This window comes from Hyaena hyaena, unplaced genomic scaffold (assembly GCF_003009895.1).
Source record: "Hyaena hyaena isolate Hyena2069 unplaced genomic scaffold, ASM300989v1 scaffold_44, whole genome shotgun sequence".
Lineage (NCBI taxonomy): Eukaryota > Metazoa > Chordata > Mammalia > Carnivora > Hyaenidae > Hyaena > Hyaena hyaena.
In genome coordinates, this window is record NW_024080676.1 from 2,879,783 (window position 1) to 2,897,883 (window position 18,101).

The window sequence follows — 18,101 nt, forward strand, 5'->3', positions numbered from 1 at the left end:
AGGCATGATGAATTTAAAAATGCGATAAATGAAATACATAATAAACTGGAGGTGTCCAATGCACGTATTGAAGAGGCAGAAAGGAGAATAAGTGATTTAGAAGACATCATTATAGAAAAACAAGAAGCTGACAAAAAAAGACAAACTGATCCAGGAACATGAAAGAAGAATTCAAGAGCTCAGTGACACAGTCAAACGCAACAATATCCGTATCATAAGAATCCCAGAAGAGGAAGAGAGAGGGAAAGGGGCTGAAGGAGTCCAGGAACAAATTATAGCAGAGAGCTTCCCCAACCTGGGGAAGGAAGTAAACATTGAAATACAAGAGGCTCGGAGGACTCCCGTAAGACGTAATTTGAATCGATCTTCTGCACGACATATCATAGTGAAAATGGCAAAATATAAGGACGAAGAGAGAACTTTGAGAGCAGCTAGGGAGAAAAGGGCCCTAACATACAAAGGGAAACCTATCAGAGTGGTGACAGATCTATCTGCTGAAACTTGGCAGGCCAGAAAGGAATGGCAGGAGATCTTCAATGTGATGAACATAAAAAATATGCAGTCACGAATCCTCTATCCAGCAAGCCGGTCATTCAAAATAGAAGGAGAGATAAAAGTCTTTCCAAATAAACAAAAAATGAAAGAATTTGTCACCACTAAGCCAGCCCTACAAGAAATCCTGAAGGGGACTCTCTAAGGGAAGTATTGCAAGGAACGAAGACACCAGAGACACCACAAGCATGAACCCCACGAAGAGCACAATGACTCTAAACCCACATATTTCAATAATAACACTGAATGTAAATGGGCTGAATGCTCCAATCAAAAAACATAGGGTAGCAGAATGGATTAAAAAAACAAAATCCATCTATATGCTGTCTACAAGAGACCCATTTTAGATTGGAAGATACCTTCAGATTAAAAGTAAGGGGATGGAGAAATATCTATCATGCTATGGGAAGTCAAAAGAAAGCTGGAGTAGCTATACTTATATCAGACAAACTAGACTTTAAATTAAAGACAATAACAAGGGATGAAGAAGGGCATTATATAATAATTACAGGATCCATCCAACAGGAAGCACTAACAATTATAAATGTCTACGCAGCGAATATGGGAGCACCTAAATATTTAAAACAATTAATCAGTAACAGAAACAAGCTTATAGATAAGAATGTGCTAATAGCAGGGGACTTTAATACTCTGCTTACAGCAATGGATAGGTCAACCAGACAGAAAATCACTAAAGAAATAATGGACTTGAATGACGCGATGGACCAGATGGATCTGACACATATATTTAGAACTCTGCCTCCTGAGGCCAAGGAATTCACTTTCTTCTCAAGTGTGCATGGCATATTCTCCAAGATAGATCACATACTGAGACATAAAGCAGCCCTCAATAAATATAAAAGAATTGAGATCATACTATGCACACTTTCAGATCATAATGCTTTGAAACTTAAAATCAATCACAGGAAGAAGTCTGGAAAACCTCCAAAAACATGGAGGTTAAAGAACACCCTACTAAAGAATGAATGGGCCAATCAGGCAATTAGAGAAGAAATTAAAAAATATATGGTAACGAATGAAAATGAAAATACAACAATCCAAAATCCATGGGATGCGGCAAAGGCAGTCCTAAGAGGAAAGTACATTGCACTCCAGGCCTATTTCAAATAATTAGAGAAAGCACATGTGCAAAATCTAACAACTCGCCTAAAGGAACTAGAGGCAGAGCAACAAGAGCACCCCAAACCCAGTAGAAGAAGAGAAATAGTAAAAATCAGAGCAGAAATAAACAACATGGAGACCAAAGAAACAATTAAACAGATCAATGAAACCAAGAGTTGGTTTTTTGAAAAAATAAACAAAATTGAGAAGCCTCTAGCCAGACTTATCAAAAAGAAAAGAGAGAGCACCCAAATAGACAAAATCATTAATGAAAATCGACTTATTACAACCAACCCCTCAGAAATACAAGCAATTATCAGGGAATACTATGAAAAATTATATGCCAACAAATTGGACAACTTAGAAGAAATGGACAAATTCCTAAACACACACTCTCTACCAAAATTCACACGGGAAGAAATAGAAAACCTGAACAGACCCATAACGAGTGAAGAAATCTAACCAGTGATCAAAAATCTCCCAACAAATAAGAGCCCTGGACCTGATGGCTTCCCAGGGGAGTTCTAATAGACATTTAAAACAGAATTAATACCAATTCTTCTCAAGTTATTCCAAAAAATAGAAATCGAAGGAAAACTTCCAGACTCATTTTATGAAGCCAGTGTCACTCTGATTCCCAAGCCAGACAGAGATCCAGCAAAAAAAGAGAACTACAGGCCAATATCCTTGATGAATACGGATGCAAAAATCCTCAACAAGATCCTTGCAAATTGAATCCAACAGCACATAAAAAGAATCATCCACCAAGATCAAGTGGGATTCATTCTTGGGTTACAGGGCTGGTTCAATATTCGCAAATCAATCGATGTGATACATCACATCAACAAAAGAAAAGATAAAAACCATACGATCCTGTCGATAGATGCAGAAAATACATTTGACAAAATACAACATCCCTTCTTAATAAAGACCCTCGAGAAAGTCGGGATAGAAGGTACTTAAACATCATAAAAGCCATCTATGAGAAGCCCTCAGCTAACATCATCCTCAAAGGGCAAAAACTGAGAGCTTTCCCCTTGAGACCAGGAACATGACAGGTATGTCCACTCTCACCACTGTTGTTCAACATTGTGCTGGAAGTCCTAGCATCAGCCATCAGACAACAAAAGGAAATCAAAGGCATCAAAATCGACAAAGAAAAGTGACAAACTTTCACTTTTCGCAGACGACATGACACTCTACATAGAAAACCCGACAGACTCCACCAGAAGCCTACTAGAACTGATCCAAGAATTCAGCCAAGTTGCACGGTACAAAATCAATGTACAGAAATCGGTTGCATTTTTATACACCAACAATGAAGCAACAGAAAGAAATCAAGAAGCTGATCCCATTCACAATTGCACAAAAAACCATAAAGTACCTAGGAATAAACCTAACCAAGGATATGAGATGTGTATGATGAAAACTATAGAAAGCTTATGAAGGAGATTGAAGAAGACACAAAGAAATGGAAAAACATTCCATGCTTATGGATTGGAAGAATAAATATAGTTAAAATGTCATTACTACCCAAAGCAATCTACACATTTAATGCAATCCCAATCAAAATTGCACCAGCATACTTCTCAAAACTAGAACAAACTATCCTAAAATTTGTATGAAACCACAAAGGACCCTGAATAGCCAAAGTAATACTAAAAAATAAAACCAAAACGGGAGATATCACCTTCCCAGACTTTAGCCTCGACTACAAAGCTGTCATCATCAAGACAGTATGGTATTGACACAAAAACAGACACATAGACCAATGGAACAGAATTGAGATCTCAGAAGTGGACCCAAAAGTATACAGCCAACTAATCTTTGACAAAGCACGAAAGAACATCCAATGGAAAAAAGACAGCCTCTTTAACAGATGGTGCTGGGAGTACTGGACAGCAACATGCAGAAGAATGAAAGTAGATCATTTTCTCACACCTTATACCAAAATAAACTCAAAATGGATAAAGGACCTGAACGTGAGACTGGAAACCATCAAAACCCTAGAGGAGAAAAGAGGAAAAAACCTCCTTGACCTCCACCGCAGCAATTTCTTACTTGACACATCCCCAAAAGCAAGGGAAACACGAGCAAAAATAAACTATTGGGACCTCATCAAGATTAAAAGCTTCTGCACAGCAAAAGAAACAATCCATAAAACTAATAGTCAACCAACAGAATGGGAAAAGATAGTTGCAAATGACATATCGGATAAAGGGTTAATATCCAAAATCTTTAAGGAACTCACCAAATTCCACACCCAAAAAACAAATAATCCACTGAAGAAATGGGCAGAAGATATGAACAGACACTTCTCCAAAGAAGATATCCAGATGGCCAACAGACACATGAAACAATGCTCAGCATCCCTCATCAGGGAAATACAAATCAAAACCACACTGAGATACCATCTCATGCCAGTCAGAGTGGCTAAAATGAGTAAATCAGAAGACTTTAGATGCTGGCGAGGATGTGGAGAAACGGGCACCTTACTACACTGTTGGTGGAAGTGTAAACTGGTGCAGCCCCTCTGGAAAACAGTGTGGAGGCTTCTCAAAAAACTAACAATAGAACTCCCCTATGACCCAGCAATAGCACTGCTAGGAATTTACCCAAGGGATACAGGAGTGCTGATGCATAGGAGCACATGTACCCCAATGTTCATAGCAGCACTCTCCACAATAGCTAAAACATGGAAAGAGCCTAAGTGTCCATCAACAGATGAATGGATCAAGAAGATGTGGTTTATCTATACGATGGAATACTACATGGCAATGAGAAACAATGAAATCCGGCCATGTGTAGCAACATCGATGGACCTTGAGGGTGTTATGCTGAGCGAAATAAGCCAGGCAGAGAAGGACAAATACCATATGTTTGCACGTATAGGAGGATTAGGAGGAACTTAACAGAGGACCATGGGGAGAAGAAGGGGGGAAATAATGGGGGAGAACGAGAGAGGCAAACCATGAAACACTCTTGAATACTGAGAACAAACTGAGGACTGATGGGTTTGGGGGGAAATGGGGGAGATGGGCATGGAGGAGGGCACTTGTGGGGATGGGCACTGGGTGTTACATGGAAACCAACTTGACAATAAACTATTTGCAAAAAAATAAAAATAAAATAAAAAATAAACTAAAAAAGACAAATCAAGCTAAAACAAAAAGAATAAAAGAACAAAGTGGTAAGATGTAAGAAAAAGAAATATCCATTGCATTGCCCCTGAGGCCTCCCAGCTTCCGACATCACTCCTCTACTTTCTGTCTTTATAGGTTTGCTATTCTGGATGTTTCATATTAACGGACTTCTATAGTATATGGTCTTTTGTTCTAGCTTCTTTCACTTAACATAATGTTTTCAAGGTTCATTGATGTAGCTTATATCAGTACTTCATTCCTTTTGTTGAATGCTGTTCCGTAGTGGATATGCCATATTTTATATATCCACTTATTGGTTGATAGACATTCTGGTTGTTTCTGATTTTCTGACTATTATAAATAAGCTTCTGTGGACATTTTTGTGCAGGTTTTTGTGTATCCCTATGTTTTAATTTTTCTTGGGTATATACCTGGTGGTAGAATTGCTGGGCCAAATGATAACTTTGTACTTAACCTTGGGAGGAAGTGTGGTTGATCAAAGACCTAAATGTAAGAACTAAAAATGTAGGGGGGGAGGGGTGGATGGGCATGGAGGAGGGCACTTGTGGGGATGAGCACTGGGTGTTATGTGGAAACTAATTTGACAATAAACTATTAAAAAAAATAAAAAAAAAATTAAAAAAAAAACTAAAAATGTAAAACTCTTACAAGAAAACTTAGGCATAAAATTGGCTTAAATTGATAATCCCTTCATATGTAAGCACTGATTCTTTAAATTCACTTCAACAGAAGGAAATGCTAAAAGTAAAGTGTCCTACTCTTTTTCCTGGCCTTAAGGTAATTTTGGGCTGATAACATTAGAAAACTGTGAAGTTGATGTTACCAGTGGGTACAAGTGCAAGCACGTACAGCTACTGAATGGGTTAAGTCTGTCTTAATGGAGTTGATTACATGTTAGGCATGCCACAGGTCACTAGGAGATTATGAGAACTTTATAAAATTAATGCTGGTCTAGAGGAAGGGATAAGAAGAAATTATTGTTATTATGATTTGTATTTTAGTGAACTTCATAATCAGTGTTTCAAATGGCCCTATGGTTATTGTCAATTTTGTGTCACTCTTATCTTAAACCAACTCTGGTTGTCCTTGTGAAGTACTTTTAGTCTCCCAACGTACAGTTTATGAGACCTCTATTCAGTCAGTCTCTTATCCTCAACATCCGCATTTTCCCTACACTCTCCTTCATCCCTTATGAGTGGTTAGTGCCTAAATTTTCTGTCTTCATGTCTGTAGTATTTCTTCTATCTGTGTATCCCCATTAATTCCTGCACTTGTTTCCTACTCCAAGTTGCCTCCTGCCTCACATCTGGAATACAATAGCAGCTGGCCCCCTTTTGTCTTTATAAATCCATTTTCGCTATAATCTGTTCTAGGATGTGCTGCCATGTTAGCTTTTGCACATTTTCAACCTTATAATGAGATTTTAGGCAATATAGAATCCACATAATTTTATAACAGAAGCAGAGAATTGCAAATTCTTAATCTTGGCTTATACCATTTTTTTGAGATATCACTCTAGTAACTCACTTCTGTTTATTCAGATTATGTGTCCCTATCAACAAGAGAAAACCCAATTAACAACGTTTTAAGGAAATAGTGGGTTTATTATTCTCATGTAGAGTGAATTTCATATTAAGCAGTCCGGGACATGTACAGTAGCCCTGAAGGATCATGGACTCAGGTGCCTTACATTTTTCCTTAGCATACTTAGTGTATAGGCTTTATGTTCATGCTCAAATACTTATGTTTCATGATGTTGTCTATACCATCACCACCTATGTATCTGTGTTTTGAGTAAGAAGAAGGAAGGAGAGAAAGTGACATCAGTAGGCCATTGGTAAGAAATAGGTTGCTTTGGCTGATGTAGCTGCAAAAGAGGCTGGGAAGTAGAATTTGTAGACAAGCAAGGGATGAGGGAATAGGAAATGAAGATTGAGTCAACTAATCCATACAGTTTTCCATACCATATAGTTGTTATTTTAACACTGCCCTCTCTAGTTTCTAAATTAGCTTCACTTGGTAACAATGTGCTATTTGGGATTTATTGTAATGACATATACTGGCAAACCATCAAATAACTGCATCAAATAATTCCTAGGAAAACCACAAACAGCAGTTGGAATTCACTTGTGAAAACTTGGTAGCCACTGCAAGCGATTTGGTTGGAGCTGGGACAGAGACAACAAGCACCACGCTAAGATTTGCAATTCTGCTCCTGCTGAAATATCCAGAAGTCACAGGTACAGCGAGCATAGCGGGCAGGGTCAATTTCAGAAATTATGTTGGGAAGACACTCTTAGGGTCTTCCATCTTGTTTCTCTTAGAGAAGCTTCATAACTGAAATTCCTGTGCCATCAACTCTAATTTATCCAAAAATAAAAGAGGGAGATAAGTGAGACAAATTCACACCATAATGGATGACTGAGAAGTGAAGACCCTGTGAGTATAATAGCAAAGGCAGAAAGCTATGTATTTTATCAATAAAAAGAACTTTGGATAAGCATCTAGGTTTTAGGCGAAAGGATTTGTAGCCGGCACGGCCAGCGTAAATTGAATATCAGTTTTCTTAAGAGGCTACTTTGTTGTTGTTTTTTTAAATTGTATATTTATGGTTCTTTTATCTCATAACTTTGAAGTCATTTCCCCCCTATGTTCTGGCTTCAACTTTTTTTTTTTTTTACAAATAGTTTATTGTCAAATAGTTTCCACATAACACCCAGTGCTCATTCCCACAAGTGCCCGCCTCCATGCCCATCCCCCCTTAAGAGGCTACTTTGAATGGTAGGTATGTTCTTGGAGAAATCTTTTTTGGCGTCACTGGGTGATTCAGTCAGTTGCGCATCTGGCTCTTGGTTTCAGCTCAGATCATGGTTCCAGGGTCATGGAACTGGGCTTCGCATCAGGGTCCGTGGTGAGTGTGGAGCTTGCTTAAGATTCTGTCTTTCTCTCCCTGTGTGTGCTGCTCTCCTCTGCTTGCGCTCTCTCTCTAAAAAATAAAAAATAGAGAGAGAGGGAGGGAGGGAGGGAGGAAGGAAGGAGACAGAGAAAGAAAAGCAATCTTTCCTTATTCTGAATATGCAGTATTCTTTGTTTTAATTTATGTCCAAGTTAGCATATGGTACAACAGTGATTTCAGGAGTAGATTCCTTAATGCCCCTTACCCATTTAGCCCATTCCCCCCTCCCACTACCCCTCCAGTAACCCTGTTTGTTCTCTGTATTAAAGAGTCTCTTATGGTTTGTCCCCCTCCCTTAGAACACCTTCAGAATGTTCATAGAACCTGAATTGGCCTGCAAATGTGTGTGTACTTTTCACTTTTTTCATCAGTCTTATTTGTGTTTTTTCAGCTAAAGTCCAGGAAGAGATTGACTGTGTAATTGGCCGACACCGGAGACCCTGCATGCAGGACAGGAGCCGCATGCCCTACATGAATGCAGTGTTGCATGAGATCCAGAGGTACATTGACCTTGTCCCGGTCAACCTGCCTCATGCAGTGACCCATGATGTTAAATTTAGAAACTATGTCATTCCCAAGGTAAGAGTTATTTCTTCTACATTGACTTTAGTGCTCTTGATATTCCCCTATTCCCAGTATTGGTCCAGTCCTCTACCAATACAGGATGAGAAAGGTGCAAAACTCATGTATGTGGCAGCTAGATGGGTTTTGTGTTGTTTTCAGTTTTAGGCTACAGACTTTTTTTTTTAAGTTTATTTTTAAGTTTTTTTTTTAATGTTTATTTATCATTCACAGACAGAGACAGAGCATGAGCATAGGAGGGACAGAGAGAGGTGGAGATACAGAATCTGAAGCATGCTGCAGGCTCTGAGCTGTCAGCGGGGCTCAAACCCACAAATCGTGAGGTCATGACCTGAGCCAAAGTTGGATGCTTAATTAACTGAGCCACCCAGGCGCCCCTATTTATTTATTTTAAGAGAGAGACAGTGCAAGTGGGGGAGGGGCAGAGAGGAATGAGAATCCCAAGCTGGCTCCACGTTGCCAGTACAGAACTCTATGGAGGGCTCAAACTCATGATAAGATTGTGACCTTATGAACCATGAGATCATGTCCTGAGCTGAAATCGAGTCAGATGCTTAACCTACTAAGTAGCACCCAGGTACCCCATTGAGGCTACAGACTTTTATGACCGGTTTTGATATTTGGCTGTGTAAGTCTTCCAAATTTGTTCTGCTTCTTTAAAATTGTTTTGGCTATTCTTAGCCATTTATATTTCCAAATAAATTTGAGTATCAGTTTGTCAGTTATCCAAAGCATTTGGCTGTGATTTTTATCAGAGGGATAATAAAATAATTTAGAAAGAATTGACATGTTCGCATCTTGAATCTTTCAATTCATGGATATGGTATATCTTCCAATTTATTTGGTCTTTCTTTCATTAATTTTTCAATATTGTTTTCAGTACAGTGGCTTGTATATCTATTAGGTTTTACCTAGATAAGTGTTATTTTTGATGTTGTTATAGATTGTATAATTTTTACATTTGCCTTTTCTACCTTTTAGTGACATGGAAATATAATTGATTTTATTGTTTTGATGACCTTACATCTAGCAACCTTTCCAAATTCACTTATCATGGCTAATAATTTGTGGATTTATTTGTAATTTCTATACACACATCTTCAATATGGTTTAATATATTTTTTTAATATTTCTATCATTCATTTTTTAAAAAATTTTTTAATATTTTATTTATTTCTGAGAGACAGAGAAAGACAGCACAAGCAGGGGAGCATCAGAGAGAGAGAGAGACACCGAATCTGAAGCAAGCTCCAGGGTCTGAGCTAGCTGTCAGCACAGAGCCCGATGTGGGGCTCGAACCCATGAACCGTGAGTTCATGACCTGAGCTGAAATCGGATGCTCAACCAACTGAGCCACCCAGGCGCCCCACTTTTATTCATTTTTGAGAGATACAGAGCATAACCATGAGCAGGGGAGGGACAAAGAAAGAGGGAGACACAGGTTCTGAAGCAGGCTCCAGGCTCTGAACTGTCAGCATTGATCCCATCGTTGGGCTTGAACCCACGAACTGTGAGATCATGACCTGAGCTGAAGTGGGATGCTTAACCAACTGAGTCACCCAGGCACCCCAGTGTTTATTTATTTTTGAGAGAGAGAGAGAGAAAGAAAGCAGGGGAAGGACAGAGAGAGATAGAGACACAAATCTGAAGCAGGCTCCTATCTCTGAGCTGTCAGCACAGAGAGCAAGGCGGGGCTCAAACTCACAAGTAGTGAGATCATGACCTATGCCAAAGACAGATGCTTAACCAACTGAGCCAAAGGGCACCCCAATATTTGTTTTATTAATTAATACTTGAACTTTAAATTTTATATGCTTACAATTAGCTTTAATTTAAAAATAAATAACCATGGATCACTCAAGGCTACTGTGTTGGACAGAACTGATCTGTTTGTTTTTCTTAATATAATACTTAAAACTTTATCCTAAAACCTTAATTCTGCAATACTATAAAACTCAGAAAATTAAAAATATAAGTGCAATTTCTTTCAGTGGCCAAAATCTTGAACTGAAGTAAATCTGTCTATATTCCTTATTGATGCACCTTGTGTGAATATTCATGTTTTGCTAAAGAAGTATCAGTGTGTTTGATTATATGATACCACATTATTGGGAGTAATTAAAAATTTATGGCATATATATCATAATATCTTTCTAAAATCATCAAACAGTTCTGAATTTGAAAACACATTAGGCCTCAGGAGGTTCAGATGAAGGATTTCAATAAAGCAAATATTTATATTTTATGGGCTGATGTAGAAAAATGAGAAGATGCTAAAATAGTCATGCTATATATAACTTTGAAATGGTTGATAAAAACAACTTTAGAGGGGTGGTGCATGGCTGACTCAGTTAGTAGAGCATGTGACTCTTGATCATGGGTTTTTGAATTCAAGTCCCACACTGGGTGTAGAGACCACTAAAAAAAAATATGTAAACTTAAAAAACAAAAACAAAAACAAAAAAACCACTTTGAGGTGCCTGGGTGGTTGAGTCAGTTGAGCATCTGACTTGATTTCAGCTCAGGTCATGATCCCAGGTCTTGGGATTGAGCCCCATGTCCGGCTCCACACTGAATGTAGAGCCTGCTTAGGAGTATCTCTTTCTCTCCCTCTCTTCCTTTCTTTCTCTCTCTCTCTCAAATAATAATAAAAAGAAAGACATGAATTTACATATTAAATAAACAAAAAACATTTGCAGGAGGGATGACTTCCTCTGAGTTGCAGATAAACCACTTGTGCTTCATCTGGTTTTCAGGTATTTCCCAGCAAGGGAAATGCCTGGTCAGAATCACAGTTGCATCCTTAGGGCAGAAGAGTGAAAGAAGTGACACTTTTGCAGAGAGGGCTAATTCTCTTCTGGGTTTTCTAAATGAATCAGGTGTTTTCTTTTGCCAACTGTGTCCTAAAAATGGAAAACTCAAGTAGATATTTGAAATGTAAGGTAGCAGGAGGTAAGTTCAGGAGAACCTCCGTAGAAACTCTGGCTCAGCTACCCTTTACTATAATCTTGAATACATTGCTTAATCCTATATGCATTGGTTTTCTCATTTGTAAACTGTTTATAGCACTGACCTTCTTTACCCCACTAGAATATTGCAAGAATCCAACCAGGTAACATATACAAAATCCAAGCTAAAACTATAAGATACCATTTTCACTTTGACTGATGAAGTCAAAGGCTGAGAAAATGTTGTATTAGTGAAGATGTGTGTAAGTGAGCACTTTCAATCGCCACTGGCAGGAGTATAGATAAGAACATCTTTTTTGGAGAACATTTTGGCAATATCTATCAGAAATAAAATATAGAATCTTCTAACACAAGAATGACAATTCTTGGTATCTACTACAGGTGCTAATGGAGGAATGTGTAAAAAAAATATGTCCTTGCATCATTGTTTATAATAAAAAATACTCTTTTTGTTTTTGAGAGAGAGAGAGACCAGGGGAGAGGGGCAGAGAGAGACAGAGAGAGAGAGAGAGAGAGAGAGAGAGAGAGAGAGAGAGAGAATATAAGGAGGCTCCATGCTCAGCATACAGCCCAACATGGGGTTGATCCCACAACCCTGGATCATGACCCACGCCAAAATCAAGAGTCATATGCTCAGCCAACTGAGCTACACAGATACCCTTAAAAATATTCTTAACGACCTAAATGTTCATCAGTAGTGTAATGATACATTCATATTATATAGCATGAATAAGGCAGCTGCATGTATGTGGATATGGGCCAGTACAAAATTATTTTATTAAATAAAAAAATAAGATATTTTTGTTTCTTTTTACGAAATAAGTACTAAAACATGACAATGACATTGTTGCCTCTAAGTAAGGCTAAATGCACTTTCAAATTATATCTTGTTTAGAACGCTAAGCAATGCATCTACAGAAGTACTGCATCTTGCGATGATTTTCATCTATGATTCTAGAATTCCTAATAACATTCCTCCTGTGTCTCTCAAATTCAAGTAAAATTTAAAAAATCAAGATGAAGTGAATGCTTGTCATTTGATAAAAAACAATAAAGTTATAGGTGGAATAAACATGTAGATTTATTCGTCTGATATATATATATTCTCTGTGGAAGGGCATATTCCCTGGAAGGACTTATCACTGGTTGTGAATAGTTGTTTTTGGAAAGTATTTAGATGGGAGGGAGACCTACTTTTCACCATAAGTGCTTTTTGTGACTTAGTGCATTCCTCTATTTTTAACGTGAGGTAGAAGTTATACAAAAGAAAATTCACATTTTTAAGAGTGAAGTCTAATGAGTTCTGACCAAATGTGAAGTCAAGTAACTACCATCACAACTAAGATGTAAAGCATTTCTATCTCAAGAAAGTTCCTTCATTCTCCTTTTACAATCAATCCACTTCCCCCAGTTCCAACCCTTGGCAACGACTGATCTGTTGTTTTGCCTTTTCAAGTATGCAATATAATAGAATGCAACATAAATAGATTAGCTTGTAATCAATATAAATAAGCCTTTATCCTTTTTATGTGACAGAATGTGTTTGAGATTTATCTTTGTTATCAAATGTGTCATTAGTTCTTTTTTTGATGAGTGATTTTCTAACCTACAGACTACCACAGATTTTTTATCCATTCACTACTTGATGGATATTTGGGTTTTCTCCAATTTGAGGCTATTTGAATAAAAGTGTTATGAACATTTGTATACAGGTTTTCTTTTTTTTATAATAGACTCTTTTTTTTAACATTTATTTATTTTTGAGAGACAGATCATGAGCAGGGGAGGGACAAAGAGAGAGGGAGACACAGAATCAGAAGCAGGCTCCAGGCACTGAGCTGTCAGCACAGAGCCCAATGTGGGGCTCAAACCATGAACTGTGAAATCATGACCTGAGCCGAAGTCAGACGCTCAACCGACTGAGCCGCTCAGACGCCCCTGTATGCAGGTTTTTATGTGGACATAAATTTTCATTTCTTTTGGGTGAATGCGGAGTGGGGCTTTTGCCTGCTTATAAAAAACCATCAAATGTTTTTTAAATGTGACTGATATTTTACATTCCCACTAGCAATGTAGGAGAGTTCCAGTCGCTCCAGGTACCTTCCACCACTTGCCATTGCTGCGGTGTGTGGTTTTCTTTAATGTTTATTTATTTATTTTGAGAGAGAGAGAGAGGGAAAATACGAGCAAGGGAGGAGCAGAAGAGAGAGGTAGAGAAAGAATCCCAAGCAGAATCCATGCTGTCAGTGCAGAGCCTGAGGCGAGGCTTGAACTCAAGACCGTGAGATCATGACCTGAGCTAAAATCAAGAGTTGGGTGCTTAACCTACTGAGCCACCCAGGTGCCACTTTGTTGGTGGTTTTAAATTTTAGTACTATAAGTGGTTGTGAAGTGACATCACATTTTGTTTTATTTCTGTTTTCGGGATGGATAATGATGTTTGGCTTCTCTTCAAGTATTGATTGACTATTCATATATATTCTTTGGTAGTGCTCAAATTATATTCCTATTTTGTATTGGGTTGTTTTTCTTATTTAATAACTGCAATCCTTTATATGTTTTATACACAAGTCTTTATTATATGTAAATGTTGCTAATATTCAATCTCAATCTGTGAAGGTTTTTTTGTTTTGTTTTTGCTTTGTTTTGTATTTAGTTTCTAAAGAATGTCTTTCAAAGAGCAGAAGTTTTGAATTTGATGGAGTCCAGTTTATCAGTTATTTCTCTTTTGACTTGTGCTTCTGTGTTCTATCTGGAAATTTTTTTGCCAACACAAGTTCCCAAATGTTTGCTCTTCTCTTCTACAAGTTTTATGCTCTTAGCTTTTGTATTTAGGTCTATGATCCATTTAAAGCTCATTAATTATACTTCATTCCTTATGTTAAGGGACACCCACTTGTCCCAGCACCATTTATTGAAAATAAACTTGCTTTTTTGGGGGGTCGCCTGGGTGGCTCAGTAGGTTGAGTGGCCAACTTTGACTCAGGTCATGATCTCACAGTTCGTGGGTTCGAGCCCCATGTTGGGCTCTGTTCTGACAGCTCAGAGCCTGGAGCTTGCTTCAGATTCTGTGTCTCCCTCTGTCTCTGCCTCCCCCCCCAACCCCCATGCTGTGTTTCTCTTTATCTGAATAATAAACAAACATTTAAAAACAAACAAAAAAGAAAAAGAGAATATATTTGCTTTTCAAATCTCAAAGTAGCACTGTTATATATTACTTGTCTTAATATGTACAAGGCAATAATTTTGAAAACAAAATTATTAGACCTTAACTATGATAAACTTAGAGGATGGCATTTCCTTCCAATTTTGAATTTAAAAATTAAAAAATCTAAATAGCATTTAAACACACAACACAATGACTGTATAATGTTGTAAGTATATATAAATAACACATATGAAAATGTGTATACATATATATTTTAAGTACATAACTGGGGTGCCTGGGTGGCTCAGTTGGTTAAGCGTCCGACTTTGGCTCGATTCATGATCTCACAGTTCATGGGTTCGAGCCCCACGTCAGGCTCTGTGCTGACAGCCAGCTCAGAGCCTGGAGCCTGTTTCAGATTCTGTGTCTCCCTCTCTCTCTGACCCTCCCCTGTTCACACTGTCTCTCCTTCTCTCTCAGAAATAAATGAAAACATAAAAAAAAAATTTTAAGTACATATCTATCTGTATACATTGATCTATAACATTAACACCTAAATATGTGTCTTATAAGAACAAGAGCGTCCTGCATAGCAATAATAGCATTCACACGCAAGGAATTATCATATATACAATAACTTTATCTAAAATATACCTATAATTACATTTTTTGTTATCCTAAAATGTCTTTTTTTTTTAATTTCGTTTAAATTTTTTTTTAATGTTTTTATTTATTTCTAGGAGAGAAAGAGAGACCGTGTGAGCAGGGGAGGGTCAGAGAGAGAGGGAGTCACAGACTGAAACAGGCTCCAGGCTCTGAACTGGCTGTCAGCACAGAGCCCGACGCGGGGCTCGAACCCACGAACCGCGAGATCATGACCTAAGCGAAAGTCGGACGCTTAACCGACTAAGCCACCCAGGCACCCCTAAATTTCGTTTAATTTTGGGAGAGTGAGAACACCAGTGTGGGAGGGGCAGAGAGAGAGGGAGACAGAGATTCTGAATAGGCTTCATGCTAACAGCAGAGAGACCCATGTGGGGCTTGAACTCACAAACTGTGAGATCATGACCTGAACTAAAATCAGTATTTTACCAACTGAGCCACCCAGGTACCCTGCTAAAGTATCTTTAATAGCTTTTTTTGAGGGGATATCTAGTATCTAATCAAAGAATAAATGTATAATTTGATTATCTGTCCCTTTGCACCCCTTTTATAAAGAACAGTTCCGTTTTTAAAATTTGTTCACTTCAAATTTTATGATGTACTTCAGTACATTAACAGTTTTGAAGAATCCAGGATAGTTGTCACGTAAAATATTCCTCAGTCTGGTTTTGTATGATTTTTTTTGTTTTTGGTATTTTTTTTCAGAGAGAGAATCTTGAGCAGGCTCCATGCTCAGCACAGAGCCTGATGTGGTACTCAATCCCATGACCCTGGGATCATGACCATGGGATAATGACCTGAGCTGAAACCAAGAGTCAGATGCTCAATTGAGCCACTCGGGTGCCTGGTGTGATTTTTTTTTTTTTTTTTTTAAAGATAAGATTCCAGGTCTGTGTTTTGTGGAAGAACATTATATACATGATGTTGTATATGTCCCAGTGTATCATATTTTGGCTGGATACTTGTAATACCAATTTATATCATTATTGATGGTGCTAAGGTAATCAGTTATTAAGGAGATATCTGCCATAGGGTGCCTGGGTGGCTCAATAGGTTATGTGTCCGACTTTGGCTCAGGTCATATTCTCACAGCTCAAGGGGTTCAAGCCCAATGTCAGGCTCTGTGCTGACAGCTCACAGCCTTGAGCCTGCTTCAGATTCTGTCTCATTCTCTCCCTGACCCTTCCCCACTTGTGCTCTGTCTCTTTTTCTCAAATATAAATAAACATTTTAATAAAAAAGAGATTATCTGCCATAAGTCTCCATTGCTGAAATTCTGTTTTTCTTAGGTAATTAATAAAAAATCTGTGGCTTAGATTATGAGACCTTGTAAATATCCTGTTTCCCAAATCATCGATCCAACAGTTTTAGCACTAATTGATGATCTTTACCTGAATGGTTGAAAAATGATAATTTTTCCAGTGTGTGTGTGTGTGTGTGTGTGTGTATGTGTGTGTGTTTAGCTAGGATTCATCTATAACAAAGAATTCCCCTACAGTTTTAAATTAGAGACAAATTGCATTCCAAAGATAAATTCTCAACTTGTTAGTGTATTTGTTAATATATTCTAAGAAGTCATTTTTCCTTTGGGGAACATTTTCTTTTTTTATTGTGGTAAAATATACAGAATGTAAAAGTTACCATTTTAGCTATTTTAAAGTGCACAGTTCAGGGAAACAGTACATTCACAGAGTTGTACAGCCACGGATACAGTCTAGTTTCAGAACATTGTCATCTCTCCAAAAGGAGATGGCGTACCCATCAAACAGTCATTCCCTACTCCTCCCCACCTCCAGCCCCTGACACCCACTAATCTGTTTCTATCTATGTACATTTGCCAGAGTCATTTGTTGAAAGTAATTTCTGTGCTCAATATGGGACTAAAACTAACAACCCCAAGATCAAGAGTCACATGCTCTACCAACTGGGCCAGCCAGGCACCCTGCCAGAGTCATTTTAAATCAGATCAGACCTCTATTTTAAAAAGCCCTATGAGGGGTACCTGGGTGGCTCAGTTGGTTAAAAGTGTCCGACTTTGGCTCAGGTCATGATCTCACAACTCATGGGTTTGAGCCCTGTGTCAGGCTCTGTGCTGACAGCTCAGAGCCTGGACCCTGCTTCAGATTCTGTGTCTCCCTCTCTCTCTACCCCTCCTCTCCAACTCATTATCTCTCTCTTTCTCTCTCTGTCTCTCAAAAATAAGTAAACATTAAAAACAAATTTAAAGAGCCCCTTGAAAATATTCTAAATAGTCCTGACTTTTCAAGAGCCAGCAGAGGCTTCCATTGTATTCTATTTAATTTTTTTAAATTTTATTTTATTTTTAAGTTTAAATCCATGTTAGTTAACATAGTGTAGGGGCACCTGGGTGGCTTTGTCAGTTAAGTGTCGACTTCGGCTCAGGTCATGAACTCACAGTTTGAGTTTGAACCCCATGTCAGGTTCTGTGCTGACAGCTCAGAGTCTGGAGCCTGCTTCAGATTCTGTGTCTCCCTCTCTCTGACCTTCCTTTGTTCATGCTGTTTCTCTCTCAGAAATAAATAAAATATTTTTTTAAGGTTTTTTAAAAAAATAAATATTTTTAAAAATTAAAAAAATAACATAATATAGTTAGTATTGGTTTCAGGAGTAGAATTTAGTCATTCACCCAGCATTCATCCCAACACGTGCCCTTCTTAATGCCCATCAACCATTTAGCCCATTTCCCATGCACTTCCCTCCGTCAACTCTCAGTTTGTTCTCTATACTTAAGAGTCTCTTATGGTTTGCCTCCCTCTCTGTTTTTATCTTATTTTATTTTTTCTTCCCTTCTCCTATGTTCATATGTCTTGTTTCTCGAATTCCATATATGAGCAAAATCATATGATATTTGTCTTTCTCTTCCTTGGCTTATTTCACTTAGCATAATATACTCTGGTTCCATCCATGTTGTTGCAAATGGCATG

The 18,101-nt window shown here is 38.1% G+C and overlaps 1 protein-coding gene across 2 annotated transcripts in view; it reads left to right on the top strand.

Moving 5' to 3' along the window:
• Positions 1–18,101, top strand: part of LOC120230589 (cytochrome P450 2C41-like) — a 36,572-nt gene that overhangs the window by 13,485 nt on the left and 4,986 nt on the right. For both annotated transcript variants that reach the window (XM_039230218.1, XM_039230217.1), the window contains exons 6-7: positions 6,937–7,078; positions 8,186–8,373. In XM_039230218.1, coding sequence (XP_039086149.1) covers positions 6,937–7,078; positions 8,186–8,373 — 330 coding nt within the window. The remainder of the gene's footprint in view (positions 1–6,936; positions 7,079–8,185; positions 8,374–18,101) is intronic.